This window comes from Polypterus senegalus, chromosome 10 (assembly GCF_016835505.1).
Source record: "Polypterus senegalus isolate Bchr_013 chromosome 10, ASM1683550v1, whole genome shotgun sequence".
Lineage (NCBI taxonomy): Eukaryota > Metazoa > Chordata > Cladistia > Polypteriformes > Polypteridae > Polypterus > Polypterus senegalus.
Genome location: NC_053163.1, coordinates 27356092 through 27374464, shown reverse-complemented (window position 1 = coordinate 27374464; position 18373 = coordinate 27356092). Strand labels below are relative to the sequence as shown.

The following is an 18373-nucleotide window of genomic DNA, read 5'->3' as shown; positions in this document are numbered from 1 at the left end:
GAGAAGATGACATTCGATCTGCTGTGAAATTGTAGCCTTGGATTCCTGCAATGCAATTTCTTGGCTACCATGGTAAACTAGCAGAAATTTAAGAGTTCATTGGAGGAAACTTTAAGATAGCTGTAATGGAATTACACAGCAATGACAAGGATTTGTTTATACGTCCTGGCATGTAATCTCAGTTTGGTTTTGTTTATTAAGCATGCTACCCGCCGCCACAATTACCCAGTTTGATAAGACCGCTGGCACAGTAGCAGAGCATAAGGTCAATATCTCAAAGGTAGTGCCCACTGCAGAGAATCAAGTAAACGGCCTTGTTGTCAGGCACCATTAGAAATTACTACAGATTGGCTTAATTTAATGTGTGCTTTGAGGGGTGCCTTGTTACAGGAAGATGCCAGGAGCAAGGGCACCACCAATTCCCTAGAAAGTGGGATAGTAAAAGCACGAGACATCCTGTGTATGCCAGACTCAAAACAAAGGGAGGATTGGACCCTGTGTGTGTGTTTTGTGTGCAATGCGTGCAGAAGATGTCCATTCATATGTATTGTTTTGGGTATTGTATTAACCCCATTTTTTGACACCCATTACACGCCCAACCTTCCTGAAAGGGGGTCTCTCTTTGAATTGCCTTTTCCATGATTTATTTAATTTCTGGAGGGAGGTTCCTTGTCTTCTCAGGAAGTCAAAGCTGTAGGGCTTTCAGAAAGCAGGTCCTGTTAAATCCATCCATCCATCCATCATCCAACTCGCTATATCCTAACTACAGGGTCACGGGAGTCTGCTGGAGCCAATCCCAGCCAACACAGGGTGCAAGGCAGGAACAAATCCTGGGCAGGGAGCCAGCCCACCCAAGAGCACACACACATACACACACACCAAGCACACACTAGGGACAATTTAGGATCACCAATGCACCTCACCAGCATGTCTTTGGACTGTGAGAGGAAACCGGAGCATCCGGAGGAAACCCACACAGACACGGGGAGAACATGCAAGTGAACCTAACTGCGAGACAGCAGTGCTACCACTGCGCCACCGTGCTGCCCCCTGTTAAATCCCATTGAGGAATTCCTTGTTTGATTTTGGACTATACATAAAATACATTACTCTTGTTGTTGTAGGGGCAAAAACGTGAGCAAGATAGAAAGGCAGCCTGGAGGAAGCTCTCCTAGCATTCTAGGGAAATTCAATGAGGTCTGCGAGGACAAGTAAAAAGGTGGTGGTACCATCTGCTCATGCTGTCCACCAGTTACGGGGACTAAAATTATCCCCAGGAATAAAGGGATATGAACTGCACAAAATGCATGTGTTTTCTGAAACCTGATTTGCTAAAGTTGTTTTACTGTTGTTTGTAGCATCTGGCATTTTATGATAATTGTCTGTACAATGTCTTTAAAGGAACAGAACAGCCTGCTGACAGTAAGCATATGTGTCAGAGACTCTGAGGCATTATAAAGTCCAGAGTTTTTAGGAATACTGCTCTGTTACTTATCCAGTCTGTTTTTATTAATTGTTATCCTTTATGGTTATACAAGCACACTATGCAGGTTAATGTTTTACGGAGGTACTTAGCTAAAACACCCATCACCATCCCCTCCATCCCACAACAGTTTTCAAGGCAGTGTGGACATGCTTTTGACTCGTGAACGCAAAGCAATACAAGTATTATAGGTGGTCCACTTCTGACACGAATCAACACAAGTATGCTAGGTGCTCTAACGTGATTTACAATCACCAGCACCACTTCTGAATGTGAATAATCAGGGACATGAAAAAACTAATAATGATAACATAAAATAAATATGTCCATTGGTCTGCTATAAATTTATTTTCTGTATAATTCCGATAATTCTGATCATTTTTATAGTCAAAATCACTGAATTGGTGCATTTTCTGTTCAAATACAGGGGAGAGACATGAGGTGCGGCAGCGATGAGCCTCACCTCAGATTACGCTGTCCCTCATACACGAGGTTGATGCATGCAATTGGCGCATGCCTGTCACTGTCTCTCTGTATGTCACCAATTTAATGTTTGCAGACACGTTCATTATACACCCTGACTTTCCACAGTCTGGCTAATATTTTTAATGAATATGTGTGACATATTTAGTCTTGCTGATCGGATATAAAACCGCAGTGAAAAGGCACAAGGTGAGGCAGACAGTACCGTGCCGCCCTGAAGGGGGCGCATGTGAGACCAACAGGTGCTCGTTGCTGCTGTTCTTATACGCAGAGACTTTGGTCACCAACTCAGAAAGTCAAGTGCACTGCAGTGGTCCATTTATTTTTATTTTTTATTCTGACTGACTGCCAAAATGGAAGATTAAGACTTTTAAGACCAAAGGAAAATAAGGAGGACTTTTACAAGAAATTGACGGAGATTTTCATGGAAAAGGATAGACACATGGACTTCATTTACGAATAAAGGTAAAGAACATGAACGGTTTTCAGTTTTATAAATAATGGGATCAGACAAGACAAGAAAAAAACAATCCAATATTTAAAAAACTATTTTTTGACCTTAAATAAAATATTCTTTTGTTTTTCTTGTTATCCTTTTGTTGAACAGTCTGTATTAAAATTAATTAAAGCATCAGAGTTAAAAGCTTTTAAAAACAAAGAAATATTTCAATTAAGGTCACAATTGAAATCTGTTTTTATTTTGTACACCACTCTATACTTTTATTTGTATTTAATGAGTATGAATTGTGGAATTGCAACGGCAAATTTAGAACACATGGAGGGTGAGGAGCAAATGCGCTCTCTCTGCTCTCGCCACTATAAATGCAACATTCTTTCTTATCCAAATACTTACCTTAGCTATGTGTGTGTAAAGAACGCTGATGAGATATGAAACGTGACCAATAGTCAAACGTGCATGCTGCCAATTGAATAGTGATTAAGCTACCCTTTTGGGTTCATATAATTGTAAATCTGACTCTGAAGGAGTCGGTGCCTCACCAGCCATGAACCTCACCGCACGTCACTGGAAGTAATACCAGTACACTTCAGAAGGGTGGAGACAATAGGATGAAAGGTGAAAACATTTATTTTCTGGGGGCAAGATCTTCAATGCAAAAAACAGCCTAAGGAATTAGAGTTAGATTTTAGAATGACGAGCCCAGACAAATGGTACATGGTCACATAGTAAGCTTTAGAATGTCACAGAGAGAGAAACCCAGAGAGAAGTCAGAGAGGCAGATAGAGTAAGTGAGAGAGAAGTCTCATAGGAGTTCAACTTACTGAGAATGCTGTAAATTACCACTGAGAATTCAAGCACCTACAAGATCAGCACTTGATCATATTGAATGTGCTAATGAACTTCGTCTTCTTTCAGAACTTCAGAACAAACCAAGTTGTATGGTGTGGGGTGCCACTTTGTATTTACCTCTTTTTATGGCACTAGCTATCTGATAATAATAGTACGTTAGGAAAATGCTACTTGAATGTAATTAGTTAATCAATGAATTTATAGGATGAGACCATACTTGTGAGCTACTTGTTGAGGTTCAGAAGCATGAAATGGCAGTAAAAGGTGAACAGGCCTAAGGAGCTCACTAAGTCTGCTCTTCATAAATAGTCCTCAACCCAGGAAGCCCAACCCCAAACTCAAAAGAAAGGCTTCCAAGGCCTGCACAGGCTCAAAATGGAGCAGTAGGTTTCAAGGTTCAAAAATTCCTTTAAATAGACAGCAACACAAAAAATGCCCTTCCAGGGAGAGAAAACCATAAAACCCCTGGCTTGAAAGGACAAGTCCAGTGCACAATCTTTAAAAATTAAGGATTTATTTTAATTAAACAAATTATGAACCAAAATGACAAAATAGAAAAAAATAAGGTAAAAGGGGTTAGGTAAAAAGTCAACCTTGGGTTAACAAATCCAAATCACCAACATAGCAATAAACCAGAAAATAATAATACGCCCAAAAACAAAGATCTGAACTCTGCAAACGCCAATGACTCTGCTGGCCAGAATATAATGGCCAAGGACAGTCCTTCAGAAGAGATGTCATGGTAGACATGCCTTTAGGGGGTCCACCAACACAGAACAAGAAAAATTTTCATGAAAGATATATACACAATATAGAAATGGCATATAAAAGTTTACCAAAACAATATTACAGAATGAGAAAAAAATACATGAAAAATAATTCTTTCAAAACAGAAATGATAAAAAGGGGAAAATATACTCCACCGGGGACCAGTCCCTAGCTAAAACAGAACACTACTGCACTTTACTTTCTTATAAAAATAAAAATGTGATACAATATTTCAAAGGTGTTGCAAATAGAATACATTGATCTTTCAATATGATGAGCACACTTTTTACTATACAGATATTATTTGACAAGAGTCGCATGTTACAGCAAGTAGAGAAGTGACTCCACTGGTGACAGCGGGAGAACTGATTGATTTGTTTTTTCTGCACCGAGTGGCCACTTTGTTAGATTCGACTATACGTTCCCAGTAATGAGGGCCTCATATGTGCAGACAGCACTATTTAAAGACGGCGCTCTCACTGTCACACAGATAGGGCCAATCCACTTAACACACAGGCCTTTGCGATATCAATGGCAAGCCAGGGTACTGGAGAAAAATCAATGTCGACATGAGGAGAACTTGTCATCTCCATGCAGTCACATCACCATTTTGGGATTTGAACCCCATACGCTAGAGCAGGGGTCGCCAACTCCGGTCCTGGAGGACCACCGTTGCTGCAGGTTTTCATTCTAACCCTTTTCTTAATGAGTGCTCTCTTTGTGCTGCTAATTAACTTATTTTGAATTCATTTCAATTGACTTGTTTTTTTTAAGATTTATTCCCCTTAAAGGGCACTCAAACAGAACTGAAATATGATATGAGTGAGCCAACAGAAGACCACCTAAGTCAGGGCCACAAACTCCAACCAGTTTCACTCCAACCAGATGCTTAATTAGGTGCCGATTCTTGTTGTTAATTAAACTCATTCTTTAATTTCATGGCTTGCTGTTGCTCTCATTGTGCAATAGCAGACATTTCCAAAATTGTTGATTTTCTCTTTTCTAAGAGTGCCCTGTTCAAATGTTTTCCGGATCTGAGCAGATCAGCATTCCTGAGACCTTCACCTTTCTTTATTTTCAAATATCGTATGATCGATGCCAGTTGTTTAAATTCATTTTGTATCTCACTATTTTTGGCTGCTAATTAAGGAAAAAGAAACAATTAAGGCGTCTGATCCTTCAAGCGCAAGACAATGTAATAATTAGCAGTAAAAACAGGTCACTTATTAAGAAAAGGGTTAGAATGAAACCCTGCAGCCACGGTGGTCTTCCAGGACTGGAGTTGGCGACCCCTGCTCTAGGTCACGGGTCCTCAACTTCAGTCCTGGAGGGCCCCAGTGGCTGCAGGTTTTCATTCTAACCCTTTTCTTAATTAGTGACCTGCTTTTGCTGCTAATTAACTCCTTTTCCTTTCATTTTAATTGACTTGTTTTCTTACGATTTGTTCCCCTGAATTTCTTCATTTCTTTCTTCAAATGGTTCCCAAACAGAACTGAAATATGATGTGAGTGAGCCAACAGAAGGCCAACTAAGTCAGGGCCTCAAACTCCAACCAACTGCATAATTAGGCGCTGATTCTTGTTGTTAATTAAACCTGATCTTTAATTCCAAGGCTTGTTGCTGCTTTTATTGTGCCTTAACATATATTTCTGAACTTGTTGATTTTCTCTTTTCTAAGAGCTCTGTTAAAATGCTTTGGGGACCTGAGCAGATTAACCTTTCTGAGACCTCCACCTTTAGTTATTTTCAGATATTGTATGATGGACACAGTTTGCTGGTCATGTTTTATATCTCATTATTGTTTGGCTGCTAATTAAGGGAAAAGAAACAATTAAGGGGTCTGTGTCTTCAAGAGCAAGTCAATTAAAATGAATGTAAAAGAACTGAATTAGCAGCAAAAATAGGCCACTAATTAAGAAAAGGGTTAGAATAAAAAACTTGCAGCCACTGGGACCCTCCAGGACCGGCGTTGGGACCCCCTGCTATAGAGGTTATGGAGTTCTGTCTGAACAAAGCACAACAAGTTAGAGAATATACTCATCGTGTAACATTCAAGTGCATTAACTGATATGAAAGTTGGAGCATTGTGCATTTAGTTACCTCATCAAACAGTCAGTTATCACATTGTTGTTTATTATATATTTTTACAACAATGAGTCATATTAAAAAACAACACTACATTAAACATGTGCCTTTTAACAGCACCTTACCTTGTCATGTAGTTAAAAGCAGAGCGTAGACAGGCTTGTGGTGGCTCCATACCTTTCATACAGAGAAGGTTATAATGTTCTGCTAATAGATGTGCGAGGTCTGCGATTAATTGTAGCATTTTTTTTTTAAACAAAAGGGATACAAAACAGATAACAAAAACAAAACCGCCCAACAAGTACTTAGTGCAGGGGTCTCCAACATGTCGCTCGCAACCCCTTTCCAAGTAGCTCGCCAATGGGTTAATGCATACTACATAAATATGAAAACTTGATTAGATTAGGTGATCTTTCCAAAAAATCATATCACGATCCTTTTAACACAAAGTCACGATCCACAATCTGAATTGCAATCGATCTTTTTAATGTGGTATACACTTAAGAGAATATCCAGACCCAAACTCATCAAAACCTAAGTAACACTTTATTTTAAATCTCATAAAAATTTGAGTTCAGTTGTTCTCTCGTTCACCAGCTAAGCGGAGTTAAGGAACACGCCCTGAAAATGGTGAGTGAGTGAGGAAGGCCCCGCCCCTTGGCCCGCTGTGTGTTTCTCGGATACACACTAATAAATCGGTAGTGCAAGCGAATTATGATACACGAGCCAACGCCCGTCGTAGCATACAGCGGTATTAGAATAGGAACGGAAATCGGTGAAAAAGGAATTCAGAAATCAAGAAGAAAGAAATACTTCTTGAAAGACGCATTTGTGAATAGGTGTTTTTTTCCTGGAGACGATTTGTGTCAAGAAATAGCCCACTGATAGGAACAGGCAGTTGTCGGATCCCGGAATAGAGATGACGTTGTACAAGAACCCATCAACAAAGAAGATACTGTCGTTCATTTTACAACAAAGGCTTAGAAAACAACTGTCGCAGTATAACGAAAATACTGTCGTTCATTTTAAAACTAAGGCTTAGGAAACAACTGTCGCAGTATAACGAAAATAGAATGGAGCGAAACCAATGCCAATGGTCGAGAGAGTACCTTTCTGTGCAGGCTACCGAAAAGACTCCCAGGCGCACACATGGCCGAAGTGAAAGGTCACGCAGTCAGGCTAGATATAGGGCGGTGACATGACACCAATGGGGTCATGAGAGAGGAGCGGGGAACGCGGTAGTCCGAAGGAGGAATAGGAATCGAGAAAAGTGGCGTGGGAGTGTATGGGAGGCCACAGGAAGTGTAGAGAAGGGTTTGGAAGAGGAGGAATAGGAATCGAGAAATGCTGTGTGGGCTGCGTGTGGGGGGAAAAGGGTTTGAAGAGGAAGCATTACGAACCAGAAGAGAAATATATATATTAGAGATAGGATTTGTAATAAAGCCTGCAGAAACTGGTTAATAGTTCTACCAATGCTATTAGACCATTAGAGAGCACTGTTGCGTAATGTGTATGGGCGCTGATTTGAAAATGAACTCAATCTGTGAAACTGCAGGGGCTCTCCAGTAGAGCACGATGTTACTTAATGTTGGAGGAAGCAGGACAAACCAGAAGAGAAATATATGTAGAAATAGCGAAATGAGAGAAGTCGCAAAATCATCCGGAATGTTCAAGCAAATTCTAGAAAAAAAGCCCATCTAAATCCGTTAAGTAGTTCTCTCGTGAAAAGCAGACAGACAGAGAGACATTGGATTTTATACATTACATATTAGTAAACCTTCAAAATAATATGTACTTAAAGTCTCAATGGCATTCTCAGCATTTCTAGAGCTTAGTAGAGGTAGATAACACATAAGAATCTTCACCAAGCAGCTCTGAAAATGTCTGCTTTGTTGGGTCTCCATACCTCTGAGAGTCTGACATGAATGTGATGAAGTCAAAGTTCAGAACAAGACTGAGAGACAAACATTTAAATGACTCCATAAGAGTGAACCTGAGCGGCTCCACTCCATCGTACACCTGCCTCTCTTGTTGACTCCATGCAGTGCCCATCATCTCACTAACTAAAAAACTCATCATACATGCAACTGGACATGTAAATAAAGCGACACAGTGACATGGAACAAAATGACACATGAATAAGTCATATCTGTGTATTAGGAATTGCATTGCTTTGTTTTGACAGCATTCATCTTTTAATTCAATAGTGTGAGATACATTAGAAATGCATACAGAAATACAAAATGCACTCGCAGGTGAACTATGTTTTAATGCAAAATGTGAGTTGTGGACACCAACATTTTGTAAATGTTCAGGCAAAACAAGCCTATTCATTTTGTTTGAGTTGAAATAAGCAATGAGAATAAACTTTAGAAAACAGGAGTAGCTCTCAGCCATTCTCACTTTGTAAAAGTAGCTCTCAGGGGAAAGAAGGTTGGAGACCCCTGACTTAGCGCAATAAATACCAACTCTACCTCTCACCCTTATTATTAATAACACATCATTCAGAAAGGCCAACTCATTCAGTACCAACAGTGAAATTATCAAAAGAAAAATAACTATAAAAATAAAATGAACAATACTAGAGTAAAATCACACCATGAAAGAAGACAAGCACCTAAAATAAGTTACCCCCCTATGTTTTAAAATAATAAAACACCATTAAACTATCTAAATCACTAAGAACTTGAAAAGGAACTGATTTATTGTATAATGGGAACACCAAAGCTGATACTTACTGCATGTTAAAGATTTTAAATTCAATCTCAAAATACACAACTCTTGAAGTCGTAAGCCCAACTCTTTTTCATGCGTCATACCACTAAGCAACTGTTTTAGCATGGCATTAGCTGGAGTTCTGCTCCATCCTTGCTGTTTGCCACCCAGAGCCCTCTGTGCTCCGTAGAACATTACAACATTTGAACAATCCAGACGAGAACAGGCCATTCAGCCCAACAAAGCTCGCCAGTCCTATCCACTTAATTCATCTAAAATAACATCATGTCGAGTTTTCAAAGTCCTTAAACTCCTACTGTCTACCACGCTACTTGGTAACTTATTCCATGCATCTACGGCTCCCTGTATAAAGAAACACTTCCTAACATTTGTGCTAAATATGCTGTAATAAAAAATAGGCAGCAGACAGAAAAAGGTTTAGGGATGGGCACCCCATATGCTGAAAAATCAGAAAATAAAAAAAAAAACAAGTCATTACAAGGCAGTGTTCAAAACCGAATTGACTAACAGGATGAGTCTGGGCTATAATTAGTGTGGACTAGAGCAGGGGTCACCAACTCCAGTCCTAGCGGACCACCATGGCTGCAGGTTTTCATTCTAACCCTTTTCCTAATGAGTGACCTGCTTTTACTGCTAATTATTTCATTGACTTGCTCTTGAAGACTCAGACCCCTTGATTGTTTCTTTTCCCTTAATCAGCTGCCAAACAATAATGTGATACAAAATGAGCCAAAACAACTGGTGTCCATCATGAAAGAAATGAAGAAAGATGAAGGGCTCGGGACTGCTGATCTGCTCAAGTCTCCAAAACATTTTTAGAAAAGAGAAAATCAACAGTTTGGGAAATGTCTGCTATTGCACAATGAGAGCAGCAACAGAGCCATGAAATTAAAGAACGGGTTTAATTAATGAGAGGAATTGACACCTCGTTAAGAAGCTGGTTGGAATGAAGTTGGTTAAAGTTTGAGACCCTGACTTAGTTGGTCTTCTGTTGGCTCACTCACTTCACATTTCATTTCTGTTTGTGTGCCATTTAAGGAAAGAAATGAGCAATTCAGAGGAATGATGAAGAAATTCAGGGGAGCAAATCTTATAAAAGCAATTCAATAAAATGAATTCACAAGAAGTTAATTACAAGCACAAAAAGGGCGCTCATTAAAAAAAAGATTAGAATGAAACCCTGCAGTCACAGTGGTCCTCCTGAATCGGACTTGGCAACCCCTGGACTAGAGGTGGAGTCAAGGAAGCCGAAACAGGAACTGATGCGGCAGGTAGATGGATTCTGGGAATCAGAAGTGGTGGAATCATGGAGGCTGAAACAGGAACTGATGTAGCAGGTAATGGAAGTGACGTCATCAAAAGGTGGCAGAAGTGACATCATCAGTGGGTGGGCTGGTGGTGATGTCACTGAGAGGCAACATCTTTGGCTAATTTGCAGAGGAACATGAGGAGAGAGGATCATATGACAGCACCAACCCCTGGTCTGGCTGAGAAATAAATTATTTGAGCATGTAAACCACCTCCCATGCACACGCATATGACAATAACCATAACAAGTTTCCAAATGTGTCCCCACGTTCTTGATGAACTCATTTTAAAGTCACAGTCTTAATCCACTGGACATAATTTGAAACATTTCAATCATGCCTTCTCTTAGTCTTATTTTCCGTAAACTGTGTGATGAAATGAATTCACAAACAATTATAAAGGTTTGGGGATTAGCCCCTTATACTGTTAAACAGGGATTTGTTGGTCCAAGTTTGGTTGAAAAATGATCAAACATTCGACAGACAGGTACAGTATTGCTGGGTTTTTTATACAGTATCCAAAATGGCTTCCCGAGGTGATGTGGCAGGAAGTGACGTCATCATCAGGGAACCGGAAGTGACGTTACTCGGATAGGGCGGAAGTGACGTCATCTTCATGAGACCGGAAGTGGTGTCATTTGGTTCAGATGTCATCATTGGAAGACCAGAAGTGTGATTTGTAGTTCTGTTGTTTTCCAGGACATGGTTTGTTGATGATAATGGTTTATTTATCTTCTTTTGTTCTATAAGATCAGAGAGAGAGGCATTATTACCACAAAACAACCCCTTGTCTGATGACATTTCACGCACCTCAGGACTTGTTGACTGTCTCCTAAGCGCACGTGTGTGAGGCTCAGCTCTTCTAATCTTTCTTCATCATTCATCCCCTGTAGCCCTGAAATCAGCCTAGTCGCTCTTCTCTGGAGTTTTTCCAATGCTGCCATGTCCAGAGACTATTAGGCACATTGCTCACATTCAAGGGGAGTATAGGAAGTAAACACGAAGAGAAAAAAACAAATGTGTTGGATGATTGTTGAGAGCTTCTGTGGAAATCAAAGAAAGCCTTGATGCCATTTCAACTGGAAGATGACATACTAATGTGGTCCTTGAGAGTGGGAATGGAAGGATGTTTTGACGCTCAACGTAGTATTGGCACCCGTGAAAAGAAAGTAGTAGGAACTGTATAATCTACATGTGTAAAATGCTAAAGGTTATGTTTGTCTGTCACACAAGCACATGTCCTTGATCTTAGACTTAACCAAAGGCTTATGAGAAGAAAAGGATCGGGCTAGTTCCAACCTCTTGTAATAAGAAGAGACAAGAGACATTGCAAGGTTTGGGGGCAGCCACACGTATAATTCTGCATCTTGGCTGCAAAAATTAAATGTTATGAATATGAGTCAAGTTTACAAGACAGAACAGAACTGAATTCCAGGGAAAAGGAGTGAGGCTTTATAGGAAGGAGAACGACAACAACAACAACATTTATTGATATAGCACATTTTCATACAAGCAGTAGCTCAAAGTGCTTTACATAATAAAGAACAGAACAATAAAAGACACAATAAGAAAACAAAATAAATCAACATTAATTAACATCGAATAAGAGTAAGGTTCAATGGCCAGGGGGGACAGAAAAAACAAAAAAACTCCAGACGGCTGGAGAAAAATAAAATCTGTAGGGATTCCAGACCATGAGACCGCCCAGTCCCTCTGGGCATTCTACCTAACATAAATGAAACAGTCCTCTTTGGATTTAGGATTCTCACGGAAGGACTTGATGATGATGGTCACGTAGACTTCTGCCTTTTAATCAATCCATCATTGTTGGAGCATCATGAAGCTTTGAGTAGGTGGAGGTGGCGCAGGCCACCACCACAAAGAAACCGGAAAAAGAAACAGAAAAAGTGAGTAGGGGTCAGTACGGATTTTTAGAGCCACCATGAATAGTTATTATGATGAATTGAACATATAGAGTATCAGGATTAAGTTAAATTGAAGTTATAAAAAGGCCATGTTAAAGTAATGTGTTTTCAGCAGTGTTTTAAAGTGCTCTACTCTATCAGCCTGGCGAATTCCTATTGGCAGGCTATTTCAGATTTTAGGTGCATAACAGCAGAAGGCCGCCTCACCACTTCTTTTAAGTTTTGTTCTTGGAATTCTAAGGAGACACTCATTTGAGGATCTGAGGTTACGATTTGGAATATAAGGTGTCAGACATTCCGATATATAAGATGGGGTGAGATTATTTAAGGCTTTATAAACCATAAGCAGAATTTTAAAGTCAATCCTGAATGACACAGGTAACCAGTTTAGTGACATTAAAACTGGAGAAATGTGTTTGGATTTTCTTTTCCTAGTTAGGATTCTAGCAGCTGCATTCTACACTCGTTGCAAACGATTTATATCTTTTTTGGGTAGTCCTGAGAGGAGTGCGTTACAGTAATCTAGTCGACTGAAAACAAATGCGTGAACTAATTTCTCAGCATCTTTCAGTGATATAAGAGGTCTAAATTTACTTATGTTTCTTAAGTGAAAAAATGCTGTCCTAGTGATCTGATTAATATGCGATTTAAAATTCAGATTACAGTCAACAATTACCCCTAAGCTTTTTACCTCCGTCTTGACTTTTAATCCTAATGTATCCAGTTTATTTCTAATAGCCTCATTGTATCCATTATTGCTAATCACTAAGATTTCAGTTTTCTCTTTATTTAACTTGAGAAAGTTACTATTCATCCATTCTGAGATACTAGTCAGACATTCTGTTAGTGAATCAATAGAATCGGGGTCATCAGGTGCTATTGATAAGTGAAGGGAAGTGATGTTGTCCTCTGGGCCAGGACCAGAAGTGGGGTGTCCTGAGTCGAGGCTCCTGGTGGGATTTCCCGGGAAAGGACTGCAGGGAACAGAAAGAGCGTTAGTGCACCCCGCCACCCCCTGGGCAGATGTATTATCATTCATCTCCAAGCCCTCCAGCTGCCTCCTATTCACACGTGTGTGACACTCTACAAAGTTGTTAGGATTTGTGTCTTTCTTATGGTAAACTGCATAGGCAGATCGATCAAGAAGGTGACATGGCAAAGAGAAAAAGATGAGTAGTGACAAGTGCTGAGCGTGAAGCAAAATGCAGAAGACGAATGGATGCTCTGACATCCACTCAATACAACTGGGTGGTACTCGCATACTACTGGGGCTGGGACCTTAAACTCTGCATGTTTTCATGTCTATTTTAAAGGCTGTTCAGCTTGAGCCTATGGAGTACTGGACTCTGCAGATGTTACAAACAGTCTTGTTAGACTACGTGATTAAGCAGTTGCACTATGTGTCTTGTTTATCAAATGTTTGCTGTGTTATGTATAATGTGTTTACAATAATATAACAGAATAACCCTTTTATTACTCCACCACACTGTCCTTTATAACTCTCTCTCTCTCTCTCTCTCTCTCTCTCTATATATATATATATATATAAATTCGAACATCTGTCTGTCTGTCTGTATGTCCACTTTGCACGAGAGAACTACTTAACAGATTTAGATCAGGTTTTTATTCTATAATTTGCTTGAACATTCCGGTTGATTTTGCAACTTCTGTCATCACGCTAAGTATCATAGTTCGCTTGCGGTAACAAATTATTTGCACAAGTCTGAGAGAGACGCAGCGGGCCGAGGTTGGGGGGCCCTCCTCTTTTACGCGCCAGCCTCAGGGCATGTCTTACCTCCACTGAGCTAGTGAACGTCAGGACTACTTAACGGATTTAGTTTAGGTTTTTTTCTATAATTTTCTTGAACATTCTGGTTGATTTTGTGACGCTTGCAGGAGCGATATATTCGCACTAATCTGAGAAAGAGGCTGCGGGCCGAGTGCAGGGGGAAGCATGATGTCAGTAGGTAGATGGGTGGGGCCTTCCTCACTTACATGCCAGCCTCCATTCGAGTTGCTCTACCTCTCGCCACATGTTGGAGCGTACCTTCCCTCCACTTAGCTAGCGATACCTGTTTGTTTTACAGATATTATCATCTGCATATTGTTAAGGAGTAACGTTTGACATTTTTGAGAGAGGGGTCAGAGCTACTTATTTTTTAGAGGGTAGCTGCTGATTGCCAGAGATATCACGGCCACGGTGCTTTTCTCCCCATGCGGGGGACGCTCTCACGGCAGACCTGTACACGATCCAATACGGTGCCAACGTCTGTTCATTTTTAAAGTTTGTCCTGTTTCTGTTTGTTTCTGTATTCCGAAAAATCTGCACTTGGCCTTTGCCCTGAATCAAACATTGTAAAGCATAACTATACTACATATTACGCATATTCAGACACATCCCGAGGTTTTCCGGGGTGTGTTACAAGTTTGTTTCAGAACTGACCATCTCAGTCCCAGTACATCACAAACCAATCATTTCTTAAACCAGATCAGAATGCACAGTCACCCTGATGGCCTCAAGACACAATACATCATCTCCACTCACCTGCAAGACTCCTGTCTTTTCCTTCCTTCCCAGGGAGCTGTCATTCTGTGATATCCACTGGGTGGCACAGACTAATAGACCTAATAAATACACCTCAGGGCATCATGCCAAAGTGCTGAGGTCCCCATACCATAAACTCTTTACTCCTGGCAACCTCATTTATCACAGATGCCTGATTTCTATGAGTCATAATGAAGAGAGAGAGCAAGAGAAAGAATATAATAAAAGAAAAGATGTGACACTTTTCCTGCCGCTTTTTTGACTCATCTGTTTTCTTGTTTCTTGTTCCATATACAGATATTTTTCTACTTGAACAAGAAGGAAGCTTAGAAGTTCCAACTAAAGAAGAAAGGACGAGAAAGTGAGCAACAGTGAAAAACAGAACTGGAGGGAACCAAAGGGCAACTGGGAGACAGTTGTCTACAGGGTCAAAAAAGGTTTGCCAACATTTATCAGGAAAAGACTAAAGATGGGGACGATTTTGCATCTGATGACTTTGATGATCTTCTCCTAGAAAAGCACCACTCTGGTTGTCTGGTGCTGTTTCACCATTATTGTTATATAAGCAGTCCTTGGAGATTTTTCTAATTCCTTTACTTATTCCTTCTGGATCATATTGCTTTTTTTTTTTTCTTTTACAAGGAATTCGAAGCAACTCTTCACGATGCCCCAGCCATTCAGGACAGCCCTTTGTTCACTCCTTTGCGTCACTTTGTTTTTTCATGCCTTGCCTCAGGTAAAGGCAGACTGTTGGCTTATTGAAGGAGATAAGGGCTACGTATGGTTGGCGATCTGCAGTCAGAACCAGCCGCCCTATGAAACCATCCCTCAGCACATCAACAGCACGGTTCACGACCTTCGCCTCAATGAGAACAAACTCAAGGCAGTGTTCTTCAGTTCTCTCAGCCGCTTTTGCAATTTGACTGACCTGAACCTCACCAAGAATGAAATTTCCTACATTGAAGAAGGGGCATTCTCTGGCCAGTCAAACTTGCAAGTTCTGCAGCTTGGATACAACAAGTTGACCAACCTAACGGAAGGCATGCTACGTGGCTTGGGGCGTCTGCAGTATCTCTTTGTGCAGCATAATTTGCTTGAAGTGATTGCTGCCAATGCCTTTTTCGAATGCCCCAACTTAATAAGCCTAGATCTGTCCTCCAACAAACTTGTCCGGATCGACCCTTCAACTTTTACAGGACTAAGTCGTCTGATGGTGTGTGAATTGGCTGGAAATCCCTTTCATTGTTCCTGTGAGCTGTATAGTTTCCTAGTCTGGTTGGAGGCCTTTAACAATGTGACACGTAACTATGACCGACTGCAGTGTGAAACACCACCTGATTTTTCAGGGTATCCTTTGTTAAGTCCACGGCCTGGACATGGTAGGAATGCAATGTCCATTTTGTCCTCCATGTGTAGAAATGGAGCCCTTATACCTGGTATGCCTACCATGTCTTACTCTGATCCAAGAATGGATCTCTATGAAAATTCTGGCACTGATCCTGATGATCTCATTATGCTGGAACCCACAACCTCTTCCACTATGGACCCTACTGTCAACCCCAGTATCCAGGTTCATCAAATAACTTCTAATACAGCCACTTTGGTGGTGCAGATCCCCTTCCCCTATAGAAAGATGTATATCTTGGTCCAATACAACAATAGCTATGTTTCTGATGTGATGAATTTAAGAAATATCAAAGAATTCATCATCCTAGACAAACTAAAGTCCCATACGGATTACACTTTCTGTGTCGCTTCCATCCGTAATTCACAGCGCCACAATCATACCTGCATTACGTTTACTACTCGTAACCAAAATCCAGAGGAGAAAATCCCTAATGCTTCTACCACTACCCATTACATCATGACCATTCTGGGGTGCCTCTTTGGGATGGTCATAGTGTTAGGAGTAGTTTATTACTGCCTACGGAAACGGAGAATCCAAGAAGAAAAGCAAAAATCTATGAGCGTCAAAAAGACCATTTTGGAGATGAGATACGGCCCTGAAGCCGCAGCCAGTGCCGGCTCAGAACCGATCAGCTCAATTGTTCAGAAACTGCATGAGCACCAACATCACCATGGGCAGCCCAAACTGCTGTCGTCTTCTTCCAGCAGTTCAATGGTCGGTGGTCATCCAGCTTCATCAAACACCTCTACATCCCGACTCTCTGCCATTCCTCAAGCTGAGAAGACGCTCAGCTCTTTCTCAGAAGCTTTGTCAGCTACCAAAGGAAACTACATGGACATTCGAACTAGCTCCATCGGGGACTCAACAGAGAGGTCTCACCAGCACCGCTCTATGTCAGTTGAGGAAGAGACACCGGGACAAGATCAAGATGACAATGGCTGTGATGTGGGGGATGACTCAGAAGAAGATGCCAATGGCTCAGCCTCTGAGATTTCAACAATCGCTAAAGAAGTGGACAAGGTGAACCAGATCATTAACAACTGCATTGATGCCCTGAAGCTGGACTCATCTGGTTGCGGGGTGACATCGTCTTCTGCAAGCAGACCTCAATCATTGATGCCTATTTCTTCTGCAGCTTCAGAGACGTGCCCGTCAGGTGTCCAGATAATCTCATCCCCCAAGCTGAGCATTCCTCCACCCCCACTGGGTGTCCCTTTACCAGAGAGGCCTGGAATTAGTGGAGGTGGCTTTCTTTCCCCCCCTTATAGAGAGCCTCCTTCGGGCCGACCTTTGCAGAGGCAACTGAGTGCTGATGCTGCCGTCGTGGTGAACAGCTCAGCCAAGAAGAGATGCAGCGTCTCCTCTAGTGGTTCCGTTAAAAGTGCGCGGGTTTTCAGTCTCGACGTTCCAGACAGAAGCCCAGATTCCTCCAAGTATACAGAGAAAGGTAGTCCTTTAGCCTGTGGGGAACCTCTGGAAAGGTTACCACTAATGGGTTCCGCTGGAGGGACATCTAGCATTCAGCATCTGGAAGTGCGCCCAGCGTACCACTGCTCAGAGCATCGCCATTCCTTTCCGGCTCTCTATTATGAGGGCTCGTCAGAGTCTCCCACCCAGAGAGCCTCCTTCCTTAAACCTCTGACCCGCTCAAAAAGGGACGCTGCTTCCTACTCCCAGCTCTCCCCCAGGCACAACTATTCGGGGTATTCCTCCAGTCCCGAATACTCTTCCGAGAGCACCCTAAAAATATGGGAACGCTTCAGGCCTTACAAGAAGAGCCCACGAGAAGAGGCTTCCTATATAGCGGCGGGCCACGCTTTGAGAAAGAAGGTCCAGTTTGCAAAGGATGAGGATCTTCACGATATTTTGGATTACTGGAAAGGTGTGTCAGCCCAGCAAAAATTGTGACTTTTCCACTTCTCAAGTGTCACTGCTAGAACTGGCAGGTTTTTAGACTCCACAGCAAGGTTAGGTTTCCTCCTTAGCTGAAACGATAAAGGAGCTCTCCAGTTTCTCCATGGGTCTCTAATTTTCTAGATGTGTTTTTAAACAGAGTAAGTTAAAACTTTATTTTTTGGGAGTGGGGTGGGGGGGGAGCCTGGGGAAGAATTTCATTTTTTTAATCCTATTAGAGGAAGACATTCGATGGGGATGTCTGTTCAGAACCTCAGTTTGTTCCTCACTTGGATCCTTTTCTATACCTGCATGTAATATTGATCACCACAAGCCTAAGGCCTCCATGGTTGCTAAGAGGATTACAGAAAGGAAGAGTGTGAGCATAATGGAGTCGGGTTTGGCTGGAACCTACCGCCGTATAACTTTGA

At 41.4% G+C, this 18373-nt stretch overlaps 1 protein-coding gene across 2 annotated transcripts in view; it reads left to right on the top strand.

Moving 5' to 3' along the window:
• LOC120536983 (protein phosphatase 1 regulatory subunit 29-like) overlaps positions 1–18373 on the top strand; it is a 573722-nt gene that overhangs the window by 539545 nt on the left and 15804 nt on the right. For both annotated transcript variants that reach the window (XM_039765570.1, XM_039765572.1), the window contains exon 4: positions 14939–17931. In XM_039765570.1, the coding sequence (XP_039621504.1) occupies positions 15306–17931 (2626 nt within the window). In that variant the 5' untranslated portion in view covers positions 14939–15305. The remainder of the gene's footprint in view (positions 1–14938; positions 17932–18373) is intronic.